Below are 22,353 nucleotides of genomic sequence, written 5' to 3' on the forward strand. Positions count from 1 at the left end.
ATTATTCAGTTGAAATTTATAAAAAAAGTATCCTTAGGATTAAAGCGTTGAATTAACAAACTTTTCAAAAAACTGTAGCTTTGCAACTGAACAGGAGTAAGAAAACGTAAAATAGTTCGTGCTTCTTCTCTTAAATGTATAACTAACTGAAGAGCCATTTCAGAAAAATTCCAGTTATTCCACAGACTAACTGCTTCAAATTGAATAAAATAATCTTGTACATCAGCACTTACTCCGTCAAAAGTACAAGGTTTCTGTTCAAACTTTATCATTTTGAAAATCAAAAATTTAAATAATTTGAAAATCAAAAGAAATTATAATCAAAATAATGTTTAAACCAAAACCTGAGGGATCAGATATCCTGGTCACGGCACCATTTGTAACGGGGGGGGGGGGGGGGGGGGGTCGGTGACGACACCTTCCGGGACGTGTAGCGGCCAGTACTTCGCCCCTATTCGACCATTGGGATACCTGATATCAGATTATGGCTGAACAACAGACAATGAATCAAACGAAACTATATTTTATTCACAAAAGTACAATAATTGCATGTATTTAACAAAGTCGGATATAAACAGGAGTCAGAAAACTTTCTAAACGGAAGTTCAAAAATAGAGTAATTTCAAAGGTAAAGTGAAAATTAGAGTGTTCCCAGAGTTAGTCTTAAAATAAAGTAATTTGCTTCGCGTTGTGTTTTATAGTAGTGAAATTTGCACCATAAAGGGGTGACTAACTCTGGCGAACTGCACCGAAGTGGTGGCTAACTCTAAACTCAAGTGAACTGATACAGTCTGGCAAGTAATTGGAGGCCTGTGCAAGGCCGACTCCGACTGAACAACAAATGATATTCTAAACTTGTCATTAAACAAGGTAACTTTAACTGAAACGGTACTGAAGAAAAGTTGAATAATAAAAATATTCATAAAACATTATAAAAACATCGAAAGTTAAATACTAAAACAGTTAAATTAACAATCCTTACTTTTATCTTACTGTGTTTAAATAAAATTAAACTTAAAATAAACATTTAAATACTAAATAATTAATCTGTCCAAATTAAGGGGAATTAACCTAGGCAAATCAAGGCACATCTGTTACAACAGTATTGCTGTTTACAGTATACCTCTATCTAAAATAATAATAATCTTAGGTAAAATTCTAATAGTTAAGGTTACAGTTTTAAGTAACTCAAATATACTTGATCTAGAAAGAGAAATCTTTAGTTTAATGTGGAATGGTAAAAACGCCAATTTTAAAAAAAAAATACTTTGGTAGCAGATTACAACCAGGGAGGGCGTAATATGACCGACATAACAAGCTACTTCTCATCCCTTAAGATAAGATGGGTCTCTAGATTGCTACAGACAAAAAAAAATAAAACCGAAGCTATTTTTGATTATTAAGGGATAAGTTACCTCATTTTTACAGTGACTTGCCTATGAATGTTACCGTTTACCTGTAGCTATTGTTCAACCAGATTGAAACATTGACAATACAATAGGGACATTTAAATTGACCAGTTGGTTTGGTAGATTTAAATCTACGTTTAAGCTACCTGTTTAGTTTTTTATTCACCTAACCAAAACTTTCAGCACGCTTTTTTCCTGAAGTATTTTTATCCTATTACTTCACCTGTTACTGTTGTGGTATATCTGAGATAGCTTTTTTTTAAACTTATAATATTTTTATATGGCATCAAGGCTTCAATTTTTATCTTTGTTAAATAACATAATATGCATTCAATATAAATTAGTTTATATGGTATGAATAAATTACCACTTATATCTGATACAAAGACACAAGCTAATTTCATGTTCTTACATTAACTAAACACTGTGAATTGGATAAAAAAAAATCCTTTTCTCATGTTTTTTTTATTAGAGAATCCTAAAACAGGTAAAGAAATTAACATTGCTATTAGTCTTTTTGTTATGGAAATGGATGTTTTCCCTGAAATAATTAATCATTCAAAGCCAAAAAAACACCTCATTTAAAGAATTTGTTTTACTGTCATTCAAAATTTAAGAAAAAGGCAAGCCAGATCAAGACTATATGCTTTCATAAAGAAATTTAATTGCATATCATATAATTCACTACATTTCCTCCTTAATGTTTTCATAGCCAAATACTATGAGTGTTAGATTTCTTGTATATTGTTGAAAAAAAAAATTAATATCTGTTTAGCTTTTTTAATGGGAAATAACTCAAAATAATTTGTTTTTGACATGTTCCTTGTACAAATTGTTAATGTATCTTCAAATTGAAATATCAAAATCATATTTGAATGAACTATTTTATTTACTCTACATATCTTATATCTCATCCAGTATTCAATTTTCTTTATCTGAAATAATTCATAACATTTTTCTAATTTTTATAAACATGATGAAAGTTTTCAAATATTTGTTCATGCTTTTGACAGTATAACTAGATTTTCTCTCTATATATCAATATTCCGTTAAATTTCCCATGGTATATATATCCCTAAAAACAGGTACAGAATTTTGCAATATTTGATTATTTCCATTATCACATTTAAAATGAGTATCCTCACTTTACAAATTTTTTGGATAAGTTTATTCATATATTTTCACTATATCACTTGATTTTATTATATCCACAGTATTGCATTTTTATTTCATATTCAAATCAAACAATATTAGATCCAGAACTTTACAATGATTATTTCCAATTTCACATTCATATTATCCCAACATTAGGAATATTTTGGAATATTTTACCTTTTCATTTCACTTTATCACTACATTAGACTATATTCACTTTATGAATTTAACATTTTGTTTCATTTTCATGATAATTCCCATGATATATATTCCATTTAAACAGGTGAATCACTCTTATAATAATATATTCCAAGATTTATAATGAATGTGATTAAATTATTTCTCCTACTTGCATTCAAATTTGATTTTTCATAACCTTTTATATAACTTATTCCATATTTTGCAAATTGAATTTCCTTCAGTAAACACAGTATGTTTTCCACAAAAATCCTCTTATAATAAATTACAAAGAAGAACACCGCAAATATCATAATCCAAAATGAAAATCTTGAACGGACATTATAAAGAAATGCACAACACATAATCCAAATGAAAATTGAAACTGAAATCACCTGGATAGCTCTTTCATGTGTCACTGACAAATGAACAATACTATGTATGAGGGTTATGAATTTAAAGAATCATTTATTATTTAAAAACAGTTTTAATTTTCATAAATATTTATATGCAGTTAACAAAATACTTTACTGATTCACATTTTATGGTAAATTTTAGAAATATTATCAATACTGGGGATATTAAACAATGAAAACCATAAATAGTTCTACCCTTTCAATTTTTTGATAGAATAATCCTATGTCAAGAAAAATTTCAGGAAAAAAGCATGCTGAAATTTTGGGTTAGGTGAATAAATTTTTTTACAGGTAGATTTAAATCTTACAAAACCAACTGGTCAATTTAAATGTCCCTATTGTTTGGTCAATGTTTCAATCTAGTTGAACAATAGCTACAGGTAAACGGTAACACTCAAGGCAAGTCACTGTAGAGTGAATTTAAAAAACCAAACCTTAAAAAAACTAGATCACATAACTGGATATTCCAGAATTTTACTTAGAAATATAATAAAAAGTTGGATTTTAAATCATGAAACGAATTAAAAAACTTTGTCGAGATTAGAAAGCAAGTTATCTGGGTAATAATTTTTTTAGTTTTGCTAATTTATATTCATAACATGTAAATTAGAATAGTACCAAGTGATAATAGTTTGAACTGGACTGGCTTGGTATCATACAAATCTTTAAAACACAGATATTAAGGTGCCCGTCACGGAGGCCTTTTTTTTATAATAACTCTGACATTTCAGTCATTTTAGCCTGTAGTTTATACTGCAAAGTTAAAATCCTCTCGCTTCGATTTTTAAAATAGCTCAGGAACCTTCATTGATGCATGTAGACTGTATCATGCAATTTTCTCAATACCTACATTCAAAGGAAGCAGATTAATATATGTAAGTGATTTAAAATTCAGATTGTTTAGGTTTTAATACTTCCTTTGCAGTTTCGGAACTCAGGTGGCCTAATCAGAAATATTCTCCTGTATAAATCTGGGGATGTGTCATTAAAATATAAAAGTTTCAAAGCAAATTAGGGATCAATGTATTGCTTATTTTACATGTTTGCATACTTTTAGACATCCAGAGGTAGCAATCGGCGTCTTGTATTAATGATAATTGTGCTACTTGAATTTTTTAATGTAATGTTAATGGAGATTTTTATTGTTGTTAGTTTATTTTCGGTCATTGAGTTTGAATGTTCCTCTGGTATCTTTGGTCCCTCTTTTATTGTATTTCATATCAACCAAATATCTTCGTTTGACACCGATCCGCGAAAATTGCACTCCATTGGTTACAGCTTATTGCTCATTAAACATACTCGAAATATTCATTATTATTATTTTGTTGCGTTCAATTTATTATAATACTTTTTATTTTTTTTATATTTTATTTTTTCTCTATATGTTGTTGTCACTACTTATTTAATTAATATTACGAAGTACATTATATATTTGATATTTAATTCAACGATTGTAATCTGTCTGTTTCATTACATGCTTTCTACAGGTGATTTTGATCATTTTTTTACATAAATAAGGCCGTTAGTTTTCTCGTTTGAATTGCTTTACATTGTCTTATCGGGGCATTTTATAGCTGACTATGCGGTATGGGCTTTGCTCATTGTTGAAGGCCGTACGGTGACCTATAGTTGTTACATCTGTGTCATTTTGGTCTTTTGAGGATAGTTGTCGCATTGGCAATCATACCACATCTCCTATTTATATGGAATATGTTTTGATGGTAATTTCTATGTTGACTAATCCCTTTCATTCTGTTGTTCAATTGCTTGAGCCTTGTTTGAAAAATTCTCTCATTCCTGCATTTGTTGTTTGTTTTATCTTCTTTCAAGCATTCAATGCACTATTATATAGATAATGTTATATTCGGTGGTTCTTTCGTATTCCAATTGCAAAACTTATCAAATAACGTTCGCAACTGCAACCACTTGCAATAAAGCGGAAGATTAAATTCAGGGATCTCGAGACGCTAACTGAGTTGTTAGCTTTTTATTTCACGTGCTTTGCTATCCTATATAGCATTTTTGCGGAGATTTTATGATGTTGTTGCATCATACGTTTTTTTTTTCAATAGACTATCGACATTCCAAAACGGAACGAAGTGTGCCCCTCTTCTTGCTGACTTGTTTTTTTTACTATTATGAGGCTGACTTCATACAGGAACTTGTTTGGAAAAAAGATAAGAAGTTAGCAATATCCTTTCACTCTTTTTTCGCTACATAGATGATGTTCTTTCACTCAATCATGCAAAATTTGGTGACTATGTCGAACGCATTTATCCCATTGAACTAGAGATAAAGGATACAACAGACACAGTTAAGTCGGCCTCATATCTTGACTAACATTTAGAAATTGACAATGAGGGTCGATTGAAAACAAAACTTTACGACAAAAGAGATGATTTTAGCTTTCCAATTGTGAACTTTTAAGTAGCAACATTCCAGCAGCACCTGCATACGGTGTATATATCTCCCAATTGATACGATATTCCCGTTCTTGCATTTCCTATCATGATTTTCTTGAACGAGGGTTGTTGCTCACAAGGAAGCTATTAAATCAAGAGTTCCAAATGGTGAAGTTGAAATAATCTCTTCGTAAATTTTACGGACGCCATCACGAGTAACCGTTTCACAGATGATATTGGATATGTTCCTTACGTCGTAACTACAATCACCCCTTTCATAATTGTGACCTACCGAACTAGACTGTTTACCAGATTTGTTATCTAATAAGCAACATGACGGGTGCCACATGTGAAGCAGGATCTGCTTACACTTCCGGAGCACCTGAGATCACCCCTAGTTTTTGGTGGGGTTCGTGTTCTTTTTTCTTTAGTTTTCTATGTTTTGTTATGTGTACTATTGTTTGTCTGTTGGTCCTTTTCATTTTTAGCCATGGCGTCGTCAGTTTATTTTCGATTTATGAGTCTGACTGTACCTCTGGTATCTTTCGTCCCTCTCTTAGTGTCAAAAACCATTTTACACATTTCGAATTATCTATGAAATTCAAAAGGACGTCATGATATTGTTAAAATTCTTAAAATCTTTTCACAGAGATTCTTATGTTATTGTGCTGAATTTGACATGCAATGATATTTTGAAACTATTAACTGATAGTGCAGGCAGTGCTGAACTTGGTTGTGGGTCATACCTTAACGGAAAATTTGAACAGTTCAAAGGCTAGATTCGGTAGTGGGATTAAACATTTTACACTTTTGGAATGAGTAAAATTTGTTTCGTACGGACAGCATCGCGTTTGTTTATATACTAAACAAGAGAACATCAAAATCAAAATGGATAATGTCAATAATTCGACCATTCGTGTTGCGTACCATGCATACAACATTTAGTTTAAGGTGAAAGTTATAGTAGGTGCCAAAAATAAAATTGCAGACGCTCTCTTTAGTTATCAGTTAGACAAATTCAGAAGGTTATCACAATGGCGGAAGTGACACCTGGTCTCCAAACTAAAACTTACCGACTTATTGTATCAACAGTCGCACCTAACACGGTATACATACAAGCCTTACACTCATTTAATAATTTCAGGGCCTTATTCCAATTCGTTGATCTATATTTCATATCTAAGCTGTATTTGGCAAAACTTTTAGGAATTTTGGTCCTCAATGCTATTCAACTTTGTACTTTTTTGGCCTTTTTAACTTTTTTGGATTCGAGCGTCACTGATGAGTCTTTTTTAAACGAAACGCGCGTCTGGCGTATATACTAAATTTAGTCCTGGTGTCTCTGATAAGTTTATTTCATATTCCTTTACATTTAATAAATAACCATTGCCAACATGTCATGCATTGGAACTGCGGCATCATCTGTCAAATCGAATATCTCTGCGGGTTAGATTTTTCAGTAACATTAACAATTATACTAATGTTTTTGTGTCATAAAAGTCTTCGAAGGAATAAAGCCATTTCAGAGTAGACCAAAGATTGCTAGGTTACCCATTACGCCTGATTTTTTTTTGTTTTAGATTTAAAACGTTCAACCTGCTGTTTGTCTTCCAAGCTTCGTTTTCCTTGACCTTTTTTCTAAAGGTCAGCGAACTAAGTACTGACCAAAACCGGCATCAACCCTTTTCCGTGCATTTGAGTATAAAGACATAACGATAAATCTAGCCAGTAATGAAATCCGTTTACGTTCATCTAAGACTGACTTCCTTTGCTGTACAGGAACAATAATGTTATTGATAAGCGACCTGTTGATGTTTGTCCAGATTTTGCTTTACATAATCACTAAAAAATTACTGGTCAATTATTTTGTCATTTTGATGAAACTCCTATCGCTAGAGAGCAATTTTCGGGAGTCCTAAAAACGTCACTGAATGTTTTGGGTTTAAGTAAAGGAAAATATAGTTTTCATTCCTTCAGGATAGGTGCTGCACAGGCGCTGCCATAAATGGCCTGTCTGATTCTGAAAGTAGTAAGTTCAGTAAGACCCCTTTTTGGCCCCAAAATAGAGCAGTTTTACAAAATTGTGAAAATGTAATATTTTAGCTATTTATAGGAAAGAGGAATGCTTCTACTACATAAATATAGGCTGCTTTTGACAATGTAATGCACATATTTTAGTTAAATTTTATACGGTTTCCGTCTTAAATGATAAGTAAATACACAAAAATACTGAACTCCGAGGAAAATTCAAAAATTAAAGTCCAAAATCAAAGGGCAAAATCAAAAGTCCAAACACATCAAACGAATGGATAACAACTGTTATATTCCTGAATTGGTACAAGCATTTTCTAATGTAGAAAATGGTGGATTGAACCTGGTTTTATAGCTAGCTAAACCTCTCACTTATATGACAGTCGCATCAAATTCCATTACATTGTCAACGATGCGTGAACAAAACAAACATACTCAAATAGTAAAAATGTCAAAAATAGGGGTTCAGCAGTCAACATAGTGTTATCATCTTAATCACTATAAAAACAACAAATGCAACGAAGGAGCACAAAAAAGCATACATCAAATTAAACCTCCTCGTTTTGCTTATCTTATACGATTTTATTTATCTATGAAAAGTCTACCAATAAAGGATGGAAGGTTTTTATTACTGGTGTAAAATTTGCGCGTTTGAAATTCGAACAGGTAGAAATAAAATAATTTTGTCGTTCAAAGTATGACGGCAAACATAAATGCAGAGTCACGTAAAGTAGATATAACAAAAAACAGACTTAACAGTAAAAGTAATAATAATAAATAAAATAATTGTGTGGTTCAAAGTATGACGGGATACATAAGTACAGAGTCACGTCAAATGTATATTATAAAAAAACAGACCTAACAGAAAAAGTAGGATTAATAAATAAAACAGTTTTGTCATTCAAAGTATGACAATATCCATAAGTAAAAACGTCAAAAAAAAATAGAAGTGGTCGCATTCGTGTTCAATCATAATATTGAGATGTAAGTTGTATTTGATGATAATACATAACATACAAGGTTGAGGATGAACACTGATTCGGCCACTTTCATTTTTGACAAAAACCAACGGAAAGAAGTGACGTTTTTTGGCATATTTGATAGATTTTTCACATTTAAGCTTGAATCGGAGCATTTGTAATGACTCAATCAGTTATAATCTTTCACATAAATTAATTGAATCAATTTAAATAGACACTTAAGTGATTAAAAAGTGTCAAAATCTTTCGTTAGATGAACCTGAAAATCATTTAGGCCATGAGTAGTTTTGATTAAATTCGTTCAAATATTCGAATACAACAATTTCTATCACCATAATGATAACTGTTTCAGTTATAATTTTTTGTAATGAACTTGCAATCACTTAAGAGCGACAAGCCGCTATTTAAGAATTGCAGGTTCACCAATTATCATTTGGATTTTTAGTTCCTCTTTTGTGAACAATGCATTTATTCAAGCTAGTGCAAGATTAGGCGGCATTCACCTTCGACTATATATATATATATAGCTAAATAAAAATGGTATTCGACTGTGGTGGTTATGTAAAACAGGAATGAGACTTAATGATCTACTAAATAGGATCAAGCTGATGCTTAGATACTTAGTTTCATACATGGGAGAATTATTTAAGAGAAATTTAGACAGTAGTGTGACGTTATAGACCAAAACAAATGAAAAAAAATCAGATTTTTTACTGTATACAACATTTGTATGGTCGCAAATTTGGCTAACCTGGCGTTACTCAGTTGATACATTAGCAATGAATAGAGCCAGGCAGAGGATACACAGCTCGCTGACTAGTGATATCATTCGCAAAAGGGGGCCCCGAAATATCTAATAAATATATATCTATATGTGAAGATGGCGTACGTTTGATTGATATTGGTAATCACATTTTTCTAAACAAAATTCAAGCTAGTTTTACAAGCAAGTTTACAGTTTTTTTTATTTTACGGACGCAATCACGAGTTAGTTGATGTTTTTAGAATATACGTTTCACAGATGATATCGGATTTGTTTCTTATGTCGTAACTACAATCCTGTTCCTTTTTCACGAATGTGACTACCAAATAAGACTATTTACCGGGTTTGTTACAAAAAGAGCAACACGACGAGCAATTTCTTTGTTTGTTCTTTTTTTAGGCATGGAATTTTGGATTTATTTCATTGGATACAATGTACTTCATTTCTTGTAAATATTAAGTGATCTAGTTATTGATCTAGTTATTTTTATGTAGTTTGCAGATAGGTGACTAGATTCAATTAGTTATCTGTCTTGAATTAATAAATTGAAGTCGTTCGTAAAACCATATGATATTGCTGGACGAAAATCTATTGAGTACAGTCAACATCAGTGATACACTACGGGTAACAATTTTTTAGATAGATTATACGAAATATGACAAGAGGGAAATCATGACTTTTATATCAGGTTATATTGTTCTACATTGTGCAAATAGCCAAATTGTAAGTATCTGAAATGCCATTTGAAATAATAGAAACATTACAACTAGCCACCTGTTCAATATGTCAAAACAAAAAAAACGTCTAAAACGGTAATTTTTTGCTAACAACGACCAATGGGCCCAGTTTTTTCCTCACGTAGCGTCCGTCGTCTGTCGTTGAAGCTACTTGGCCAAATTTAATCTAACTTGGCCATAATCATTATTATGTTATCTATTTTAAATATTTTGTCGATGACCCCGCCTGCTGACTAACATGTCCAACATGGCTTTAAATAGAAAATGGCTTAAAATAGAACATGTGAATGAAATGCAGTTTTCGGTTAAGAGCAAATCTGACACGCGGTGAAAACATTCTCAGATCGAGAATTGTCCGCGCTACCCCCCCCCCCCCCCTTTTTTTAACCCTATTTGGGATGCTGCTCCTCAATTGGTTATTTTACAATTTGCAGTTTTTTGTTATTATCTTGAATATTAGTATAGATAGACTGTAAACAGTAATAAATATTAGCTAAGTAAATGACAAAAATTGTCAATTGACTCCTTTACGAGTTATTGTCCCTTACGGTCAGTTTTGGGGCATGATTCCGGTAATGCTCAATTTTGCAAATTAACTGGTACCACAGGGTTGACACTTTATCATCTGTAAAAATATTGATCTTAAAAATTACTAATTAGAAAATCCAGATAGATATTTGTCTGGGGTATTTATATTAGAGGCTTAACAAGAAATGCAAAACAAATAAAAATAAAAATGTCTTACTTACATTTGACCCTCTGAAATACCAGTTTTAGCATCTGGTTGTTTAGTGCTTATGACTGCAAAAGAAAGAAAGTATATACTATGATTTGTTTGATTTTTGTCCACAGCATTACATGAATAAATGATGATATCAGGTTACATTCATCTACATAAATATAAAGATCAGATCTTCGGTTCAAATACCATCGAAACAGAGAGCCAGTGTAAATTGCTAAAGGAAATAATGATGGGGTGTAGTAGTCGATAATCAAAAGATATAGTGTTCGATTATTCTTTTAAAGTTTTTATATAGATACCAATTAAATACTGTAAAATCCCGTTTAGTTTATATGGAATATTACAAAATGCGAGTTTAAATTATTGCGTTTGTTACTCTGTCGCATTTTTCGCAATGATAAAACCCTCGCAATAATTTCTGAATTTACAGTACTGATTATACGGATGAACAACATGATGTTGAAAGACAATTTATTTAACCAGTTATCTAAAGTTTTTATTAAAGTCATGAAGCAATGTCATTTCCATATATGCATACAGAGATATACTTTTTTGGACTTTCCAAATCTTGATAATATTTTCAATTTAAAGATGTCACTGGTATTTCCTAGATCGAGATCGTCGTCAGTGCACAATACTCTATATTTATCATGCTTAGTAAAAAATACCACATATCTACCCCGTGTTTTTGTAAATTGTATCGTAAAAAGTTGTGAATAGAAACAGGGAACTTGTCAAAAAAGAGGGCCGAAATGTACTAAAGGGACATTCAAAGCTACAACAACCCGACAAAAAGGCAGACAGCAGCAGAAGGTCACAAATCGGTTTCGCGAGAAAATCCCGTACCTGAAGGCTATTACGCTGAGTAAACCATACCATATATATTTATGATAATTAAAAAAATATACCATCTAGTCCCGTATATTTTTGCTCTCATTTTTTTATTAGTTGAGAAATGAAAATAGGAAAGAAACAAAACACGAATGGGTTTCCATTTTCCATATTTTGATTGCATAAAAACACACAAAAAGTGTTTTCTATTCGATATTCTAAACAATGCAAATGAAAAACGAAAATGTTTTTATTTTTTTATTTTTCTTATATATACATTTCTAAAAGAAACCATATATAAAAAAGGAAATTTCGAATCAATTTCTATATTTATTATGGAGTTTAATTTTGTTTAAAACTTAACCATACATTAATTTTTATATGTTATGGTCATCGAAATTGAATTATGTCAACGTAGCTAGCATTCTTTAAGGCAAACGGTCTGAATTTAATGTAGATCAAATAGACAATCTGACAAATTTATTGAAATAAGGTGGTTGATGAAACAAAGTTTTCAAATCTTGGTTTTTTTTGTATCTTTGATAAGAATTAAAATTGTAATATTTAAATATTAAATGAATAATACATACGATTGACACAAGAAACGCAATCTGCTCAACTAAGCACATTTGCAAATACACCTACACTATATGTGCCTCCTGATGTTAACAACAATATTTCGCAAATTGAACTGTGTAATTTGATCACAAAGATGATGGCTCGGAAGAATATTGTTTTATCACGACTTATCAAATACAATGATAGCCCATTTCAGTTCCTATCTTGGAAAGAGACATTTAAAGATGTTCATATGATGAAATCATAATCTTTTAGTCAGTTTAATTGAAGTCTGGAGCTGGCATGTCAGTTAACTGCTAGTAGTCTGTTGTTATTTATGTATTGGTGTCATTTTGTTTATTTTCTTTAGTTACATCTTCTGACATCAGACTCGGACTTCTCTTGAACTGAATTTTGATATGCGTATTGTTATGCGTTTACTTTTCTACATTGGCTAGAGGTATAGGGGGAGGGTTGAGATCTCACAAACATGTTCAACCCCGCCGCATTTTTGCGCCTGTCCCGAGTCAGGAGCCTCTGGCCTTTGTTAGTCTTGTATTATTTTAATTTTAGTTTCTTGTGTACAATTTGGAAATTAGTATGGCGTTCATTATTATTGAACTAGTATATATTTGTTTAGGGGCCAGCTGAAGGACGCCTGCGGGTGCGGGAATTTCTCGCTACATTGAGGACCTGTTGGTGACCTTCTGCTGGTTTTTTTTCTACGGTCGGGTTGTTGTCTCTTTGAAAAATTCCCCATTTCCATTCTCAATTTTATGAAAAATCTTAGTGTGACTCCTTCAGAAGAGTTGGATCTTCTCACAAAATGGCTTGGTCCAGATTCAGGAAGACAAGCGGAAAGTATCAAAGCTGCCAGTGCTAGTGATCATGTTGGTGGTTTACACACAATTTGGGACCGCTTGGATGTTCGGTATGGAAGTCCAGAATTGATTGAGCAATGCTTGAAACAGAAGCTATAACATACAAGAAAAGCCACAACATGTTGTACCCGCCATTCTCATTCTTTGTGGACTTTACTTACGACATGGCAAAATGGCGTACAGATCCCAGTTTTCAGTATGCTACTAAGACAAACCAACCTTTTAATCCTGCTAGTATGCAATCTAATTTGCGTGTATCTACTAGAAAAACTGATGTATACACAACAGATGAAAAGCTAATTTGTCCTATTCATGGCACACATCACGATCTCAATGAATGTAGTGCTTTCCTTCAAAAGCTAATGACTGAACGTATGGACTTGTTGAAGAGAAACAGGCTTTGTTTTCGTTGCGGCAGTCTTCAGAAACATTTGCAAAGAAACTGTAGGGAAATATACATTGTAATATTTGTAAAAGTTCAAATCATCCAACAGCTTTGCACATTTACCAACATGACCAAAACATAGATCCATATAATGGCTCTCAATCTGTAAATGACTGTGAAAGTGAGAAGATTCATAAAGGGGAGCTTGATAACATATCACATGTATCAGCTATTTGTACAAAGATTTTTGGAAATCCGTTGAGTAGTAGAAAGTCTTGTGCTAATATTTTACCAATTTATACTTATCTACAAAATAAAACACACATGGCTGAGAAAGTATATGCAATCATAGATGATCAAAGTACTCATTCATTAGGTACATCTAAGTTTTTCGATATCTTTAATGAGAATGCTTAATATATAAATTTTACATTATCATCATGCTCAGGCAAAGTATCTACAATGGGTAGAGTAGCAAGACATTATACAATTGAAACGTTAAAGCATAGTACTTCTATAAACATTCCATCACTAATTGAATGCAACGACATACCAAACAACCGTAATGAGATACCTTTACCAGAGGTGGCAGCTAGTCATGCTTATTTTAACAACATATAGCGTCGCAAATACCACCCATTGACCAGAATATCAAAATAACTTATTGGTAGAGATGTGCTTCAAGCCCATCATGTTCTTTGATCAACGCTTGGGAGGTGACAACTTGCCCTATGCTCAAAAGTTGCGATTAGGGTGGGTGATCGTAGGAGAATCTTGTCTCGGTCAGATTCATCGAACTGAAACTGTAACTGTAAACAAAACTTTCATTTTGCCAGATGGGCGCACCTCTCATTTTCAACCTTGTGCAAATGTGTTTACTGTAAAACCTGAATCTATCTTTGAGAGAACACCTTACGATGAAACTATTAGACCTTCAATCGAGGACAAACTATTTATAGATTTAATGGATTCTAAAGTGAAACAAGGGTCAGATAATCGGTGGACTGCACCTCTTCCGTTTCGGCAAGACAGACCTGTGTTGCTTAATAATAGAGTACAAGCAGTGCAGAGAGTTAATTCGTTGGAACATAGTCTCCACATGAACCCTAACAAAAAAGAGCACATACTTGAATTCACGAGTAAGATGTTTGTGAACAAACATGCTGAGAAGGCACCAAATTTATCCATAGGAAATGAATGTTGGTATCTTCCCTTTTTTGGGGTATATCATCCCAAAAACCTGGAAAAGTGAGAATTGTTTTTGATTCGTCGGCTAAGTTTAGCGGAACCTCATTGAATGATGTCTTTATAAAAGGACCAGATCTAACAAACAATGTATTAGGTGTTTTACTGAGATTCCGTAAAGAGTCTGTAGCAGTGACAACAGACGTAGAACAAATGTTTTTTTTTATCTTTTGGTCCTCGATGCTGTTCAACTTTGTACTCGTTTCGGCTTTCAAACTTTTGTATCTGTGCGTCACACATAGGTCTTGTGTGGACATAATACACTTCTGGCGTATTAAAATTTTGAACTTGTTGCCTTTTGTTGGCTGTTGTTCGTGTGATTCTTTGTCAATTGTGTTCTCCAATTTATTTATATTGTAGTCCTGTGTTGTCATTTTGATGTTATATTTCACATGGCCATAAAAGTGTGAGGTTTGGCATGCCACAAAACCAGGTTCAACCCACCATTTTTTCCTTTAAAAATGCCCTGTACCAAGTCAGGAATATGGTCATTGTTATATTATAGTTCGTTTCTGTGTGTATTACATGATAACGTTGTGTCGTTTGTTTTCTCTTATTTTTGAGTGTAAATTCACATTGCGATAAGACGTGTCACGGTACTTGTCTATCCCAAATTCATGTATTTGATTTTGATGTTTTATATATATTATTCTCGTGGGATTTTGTCTATGTGTGTTACATTTTAGTGTTATGTCGTTGTTCTCCTCTTATATTTAATGCGTTTCCCTCGGTTTTAGTTTGTTATCCCGATTTTGTTTTTTGTCCATGGATTTATGAGTTTTGAACAGCGGTATACTACTGTTGCCTTTATTTACAACTTTAAGGTAACATATGAAATTCATCGCCCTTTTATTGATTACAGAATGACTGTACATGTTTTTGGGAATAGCCCTTCTCCCTCTGTTGCCATATATTGTTTATGGAGAACAGTGCAAAATGCAGATAATGACATTCAAGACTTTGTTTATAACAACTTTTATGTTGATGATGGGTTGATGTCATGCCCAGATGTTGAGTCCGCAGTTGATCTCAAAAGGCTCTTGTAGATGGTGGTGGATTGCGACTCCATAAAATTGTGTCAAATAGTAAAGCCGTTCTTCAAAGCTTCCCATCGGAAGACTTATCTTCGGACCTCAAGGACCTGGACCATGGATCTGAAACTCCTCCTGTGCAACACAGCTTAGGACTTTCATGGGACATTTCTGTCGATTAATTTACATTCAAAGTGTCTTTAGAGAAAAGCCGTACACTCGCAGAGGTGCTATGTCGGTCATTAATAGCATATTGGACCCTATTGGGTTTGCGTCTAGCTCCAATTACAATGAATGGAAAACTAATTCTCCGAGAGATGATGTCAGAATCTGGACCTGCAATTTGGGATGAAGATCTTCCTGATCATTTGAAATTAAGATGAGACAATTGGGTATCCTCATTGGTTCATCTTCAAGACTTACAAATACCACGTAGATATTCAGACATATCATTTTAAAACTCTACACATTTGGAGGTTCATGTATTCCATGACGCGTCAAAGGACGCGATAGCATCTGTGGCTTATTTGAAGTGTTGTGAGAATAAAAATGAATTCTGGTCAAAATGGAATAAAGAATATTTACATACACTTCCAGTAAGGAAAACGTGGGAATGGCCGATAAAGGACTTAAATATAGGAAACATGGTTCTCATGAGGGACCGAGAGTTACCCAGACCACAGTGGCCGATAGTTTAGTTTAAACATATTTTAGTTGCTGAATTAAAGCAAAATGGATTAGACACAAGTAAATCATACTTATGAAGTCTTCTCCATAATACAGTATAAAGTTACAATAATAGTATAATATAATGGACATGCATATAAAACAAACAGTTTATACAATATAATACTAGTTTTCATCGGTAAACAAAGAGGAGAGAAAGTAAAAAGAGAAAAAGAAAGTTTGAAAAATCGTATAATTCTGTGACGATGATTTGTGAATTGATGACAACAATGACGTTCCGTGTCAGTAATGATAACGCTCTATCAAGGCATAAGAAATCTGTTTGACCTTTTTATGAAATTTTGAACATGTTTGAAAATTTTAATATTTTGTTCGTTCGAAAGTTCCAAGTGTCCGCAAATTAATAGTTTTGTATCTAAGACAAAGTTTTCAGATAGCCAGTTAAGGTTATGGAATAAGGTTTTTCTACATAGTGTGTAATTTGGGCAAACGAAGAAGTAATGGTAGACATCCTCAATATCGGACCCACAATGGCAAGAAGGATCATTTATAATGTTAGCTCTAAATAGGTCATTGTTTAAGAATGAAGCGGAACATCGCAATTGCGTTACGATAATATTTAATTTCCTTGGGCCGTACAAATAAAACTTTTCAATTTACATAATAGACTATCGTTTTTAATTCTTTCATAAATTTAGAAATAGAGTCGACACTGCGAATTTTTGGATCAAGTTTATTCCATTCACGTATAGTAGAGGGAATAAACGATTCAGTTGTAAGGGAAAGTCTACAAAATGGAACAATAATATCATGACCATTTCTCAACGGGTAGTTGGTTGTACTTTGTACACAAGGAGGTACAAGATTACATAGATATTCTGGTGCATGCTTTTGGTTCATGTTATAAAACATCTGTAATTTTCTTCTCCTTCTTCTTTCAAAAAGGGATTCCCAGCCAACCTCAGAATATAAAGTTTCAGTTTTTGTAAATATTGGTAGACCTGTTACTATTCTTGCGGCCTCTAATTGCAAATTTTCTAATTTATGTGAGTAGCCTATTCCACAATTATCCCACACCTCCGTGGCATATTCAAAAATGGGTCGAATAAAAACTAAGTATAGTTTTTCTAAGTTATTTCGAGATTATCGGTATTTAAGTTTACGTAAAACATTTAAGTGTTTCTTTACACTTGTAATTATACTTTCAATATGATTGTTCCATTTTGCGTCACTACTGAAATTAACTCCCAGGTGCTTATGAGATGTACTTAAAGGTATATTTTTACCATTTAAGGAAAAGCTAAGGTCTGGAGTCTCAATATTTGGGAAAATCATAATTTCGGTTTTATCTGGGTTAAATGACATAAGCCATTAAGCCGATGCCAATAGTAACCAAAGTTTCCCCCAGTGCCGACATGAAAATCCGAAAAGTGGAAATTTGAACTATTCGAGACATTAACCCAGTTCATTCATAAGACCAATTGTTGAACTCATTCTTCTTGTTCTTACTGATCCAAAATGACAAGTCAGTTATTTTTGCAACTTTATACCATCTTCTTGTTCAGTACATGTATATTGCTACATCTATTATGAACTTTGTATTTGCTTAGACTATTATGACAATTATTGTATGACACAAGTTGAATATTGAACATTTAATTTAACAAAAAAAAGAAAGATTATTTAAAACCACATATTGTGTTTTTAGTATTGATACTTTATTGTGTACTGTTATGCTAAAATTTTGTAATGCTAGTTGTAAGTAAGAATTGCTTATTTTGTATTTTTCAGTTTTTCACCCTCTCTGGAGGTTTGTTTATCAAGTAAATAGTTTGAAGTCTTATTAGTCTTTCTTGTGAGCCATAACAACCGTTTCTATCAATGGTTTAACATTGTTACATTGATAAAATAAATGCACAAGAGTTTCAATATTATTCATTTCATCATATAAGTGACATTTTCCATTTGACATATGCATTATTTGCAGTCTGTTTTCTGTATATATAATCCTGTGTATCTGTTCCGGACCATTTGAGTGTTTGGACCATACGCATATGGTCATGACCATATGGGTATATACTCATATGGTCCGATCATACGCGTATGGTCCGACCGTACGCGTATGGTCGGGGTAATTAACACTCTGTTACAGTTTACTTTAAATACGTCTCTACTCTTCATATGGTATGACTGTTCATTAAAAAGACGCTATCATATAGGTAATTTTATATTAATTTATATAATCGTAACAAAAAGATTAGCTAAAAAAAATCAGAAGTTTCAAATAGTTAATTTTATTTACTTGTCAAAACTATAATAAACACATTTCATACCAATGGTCATTGCCGATGGTCATTACCGATGGTTATTACCGATTTGTTATAACGAGTGAATGGCAATATGTCGACTTAAAAAAATATTTCACAAAATTTCTTAATGAACTGTTACACAAGAAGTCAACTGAAAGTAACACATTTTATTTAAGTTGTCTTGTGAATATGGTGTATTGCAGTCGTGTTACGATATTTGAGATCTAGAGCTTCTTAAAACATCGTAGATATATCGGAATGGCCCAAGACCTCGGTATCACTGTACGCAGCTGCAAAAAGGCTAACTTTTCACTCGCAAACAAAAGATGTAAATGAAAAGGATCGTGCACAACAAGGACTAGTAAATGCAAAAAAGCTATCATACCGTGTGGAAGTAACTGTCACCTTAAGCCTACATGCAAGAATGTAATTAGCGATGAAAACTAACTAGGGCATCAATATTTAATTTTTAAGTAGTCTTTTAATTATAAAATTAATACATTTCATGTAATCATCATTGCTTTTTTAGATAGTTTTTGTATTGATACGTTTATAATGTAATTTGAAAAAAATACCTATATGGCCCAAATACTCATATGGTCCGGCCCGTTAATAACCAAACGAGTATTATACTCATATGGTCTGCCCATACGCGTATGGTCAGACCATATGAGTATACGCATTTGGTCATGACCCTACGCGTATGGTCCAAATACTCATATGGTCCGGAACATATACATTTCCATTGAAATTCTGTAACTTTTCTATTATCATTCATTTTACTTAGATTTAGCCAAATTATTCCCAATTTATATACTCGTTAATGTCAAATCCTTGATTTTAATGATTTTATTGTCTGGATTTAAAAATTCAATGTTTTATTGCTTTTTAAAGCAGGTTGGTCATCGTTATTTTTTTTTTTAAATTGCATGAATGTTTGTGGTATGGAATTTTTAACTCGTGAATACTCCGAAATACAATTACGTTTATCTATTAATTGTCTATATATTTCATTGCACGATTTAAAATCTTTGGTATTATCGTCCCATATATCACCAATAGTTTTGATCTGACTTTTTGAAAAGGAAGTATAAAATAAAGATTTGCCCTGAAATAAAATATTTGAGTTTCCAAATAATCGCTGTTTCTTTACTTCCATTTCGTTAAATATACCCTGTTTGATCTTTGTCAATTTTGATCACGATTGTAAAGCGCTTTTGTAATAATGTGGTAGTTTTTTTTTTATCTCAAGACCTGAAAAGCCAGAACATTTACACAGAAAAAGTTCTGTTTTGGAACTCATATTTTAATAGATTCCTTGTGAGCAGCAATCCGCTATCAATGAAATCATGATAGTATAAACAAGCACGAGAATACCGTATTGGGAGATATATATACTCCGTATGCAGGCGCTGCTGAAATGTTGCTATATAGAAATGGGAAGTTCACAATTAGAAAGCTGAAATCACTTTTTGTGTCGTAAAGTTTTGTTTTCAACCGACCCGCATTGTCAATTTCTAGATGTAAGTCAAGAAATAAGTCAAGATATGAGGCATACTTAACTGTATCTGTAGTATCCTGTATCTCTAGTTCGATGGGATAGATTCGTTCCCCATAGTCACCACATTTTGTATTATTTAGTTAGAGAACATATTCTTTATAGCGGAACGTAAAGTTAAAGGATATTGATAACTTCTTATCTTTATTCCTGTATGAAGACAGCCTCATAATAATAAATAAACAAGTCGGCAAGAAGAGGGGCAATATTGGTTCCCATTGGAATTCCGATTGCTGAAAAACACGTCCTCCAAACGTAACAATGATGATGTCAATAAAAAAATCAAGCATCTTGATAATGTCAGTTTCAGAGATTTTTTGTTTGAATCAGAGTGATGATTCTTTAGAAAGTAGGATTTATCCCCCCCAAGACAAGATACTTGTATCGATGTTCACCAGTCTTTTCAATGAAGCAATGTAATACTAACTTTTTCAATTTGTATTTTAGTTTGGAATGTGGAATACTTGTGTAGACAAGTCCAATGTTTTAATACTTTTGCAAGATTTGAGAGTCTTAGATTTAATGTACTCTAAAAGATCATTGTTTTTTGAGTGTCCACATCTGATTCACGCCACCTCTAGAAAAGGCTGTTTCACAATATCTTTGAAGCCCGGCTTTGATTGCTGATAAAATATATCTTAATAATTTAGAAAGAGGTTCCGTGGAGCACTTGGAAGACCCAGCAATATACCGTTGTTTGTAAAGAAACTTATGTAGTTTATAAGGTATCCAATACGGTGATGAAAGATCCAGTTCTTCATCTTTAGTTGACATTCCAACGGAAATAAGAACAGAACTATGTTTATCTAGGATTTCCTCTTTGGTTAGTGTCGTGAGGGTATATGTTGAGTTTCCAAGTTAATTTTCAATACCTAATTCATTTATCCAACAGTTTATGTAATGATGTTTACACACACACACGATTTTATTTTTGGCATTGGATGATGATGATGATGATGATGATGATGATGATGATGATGATGATGATGATGATGATGATGATGATGATGATGATGATGATGATGATGATGATGATGATGATGATGATGATGATGATGAAAGATGATGATGATGATGATGATGATGATGATGACAATACCCCAGTTAATGACAACTTTAACTGGTTCCCTTATGTACTGAATTGGTTTAAGGGGTTTAGCAACTATCGTTTCTCTAGCTTCGGTGTTGTGGTCTTCGCTGGCCTCGGTGGTTTAATGTTGTTGTGCAGTGGGTTCAACGGCTATTTTAGTGGCCATCCACTGGGCAAAACAGTTGGCGTTGCGTCTCCTGGTAGATGGTGGCTTTTTTTGCTTTTCCAGGCCGAGTCAGGATTCCTAGATGCGGTATCTGGTTCCTTAGCCTTGATCAAAATAAGCTGAACTGAGGCCTGGTCAGAGCTAGCGCCTACTTTCCAATCCGGCTCTTTTTCATCTTAGTTCATTATTACCAGTAAGGCTTTCAGTTCATTAGGTAGTTCCATAATGTGTGTCAATGATGTTCACGATTCTAAGTTCAACTCATGAATCGTAATGACATTACTGAGAAGCTACCCAGTATTTATACTAGGAACGCGGACCTCGAAGAGAGCACTCTAGTAACAACTGTGCAGGTAAAGTGTCTTATAGCAACCAAGGATAAAGAAGTGATCTTATATATAAAGAAAGAAGATGTGGTATGATTACCATTGAGACAACTCTCCACAAGAGACCAAACTGACACAGTAATTAACAACTATAGGTCACCGTACGGCCTTCAACAATGAACAAAGCCCATACCACATAGTCAGCTATAAAAGGCCCGAAATGACAATGTAAAACAATTCAAAGGAGAAAACTAAATTATCATTAATCGAGTGTCTTATTTCCGTTGTGTTCATGAGAGCTAAAAAAACGCGAAAATATTAACCCGCGTAAATTTTACTGTATACATATATTCCCAGATTTATCATTGTTTGAAAGTTTCATATATTAGTTAATGTCTGAATACAGAACAAACAACATTTTCCAAAAGACTAAAATAAAGTAAAAAAGTATAACAAATTTAACAAAACGCATTT

The 22,353-nt window shown here is 32.9% G+C and overlaps 1 protein-coding gene across 1 annotated transcript in view; it reads right to left on the reverse strand.

The window, feature by feature from the left end:
• LOC139528918 (uncharacterized) overlaps window positions 1-22,353 on the reverse strand; it is a 166,098-nt gene that overhangs the window by 136,924 nt on the left and 6,821 nt on the right. The window contains exon 4 of the mRNA XM_071325155.1: window positions 10,820-10,871. Within this exon, the coding sequence (XP_071181256.1) occupies window positions 10,820-10,871 (52 nt within the window). The remainder of the gene's footprint in view (window positions 1-10,819; window positions 10,872-22,353) is intronic.

The sequence above is a fragment of the Mytilus edulis genome, chromosome 6 (genome assembly GCF_963676685.1).
Source record: "Mytilus edulis chromosome 6, xbMytEdul2.2, whole genome shotgun sequence".
NCBI lineage: Eukaryota > Metazoa > Mollusca > Bivalvia > Mytilida > Mytilidae > Mytilus > Mytilus edulis.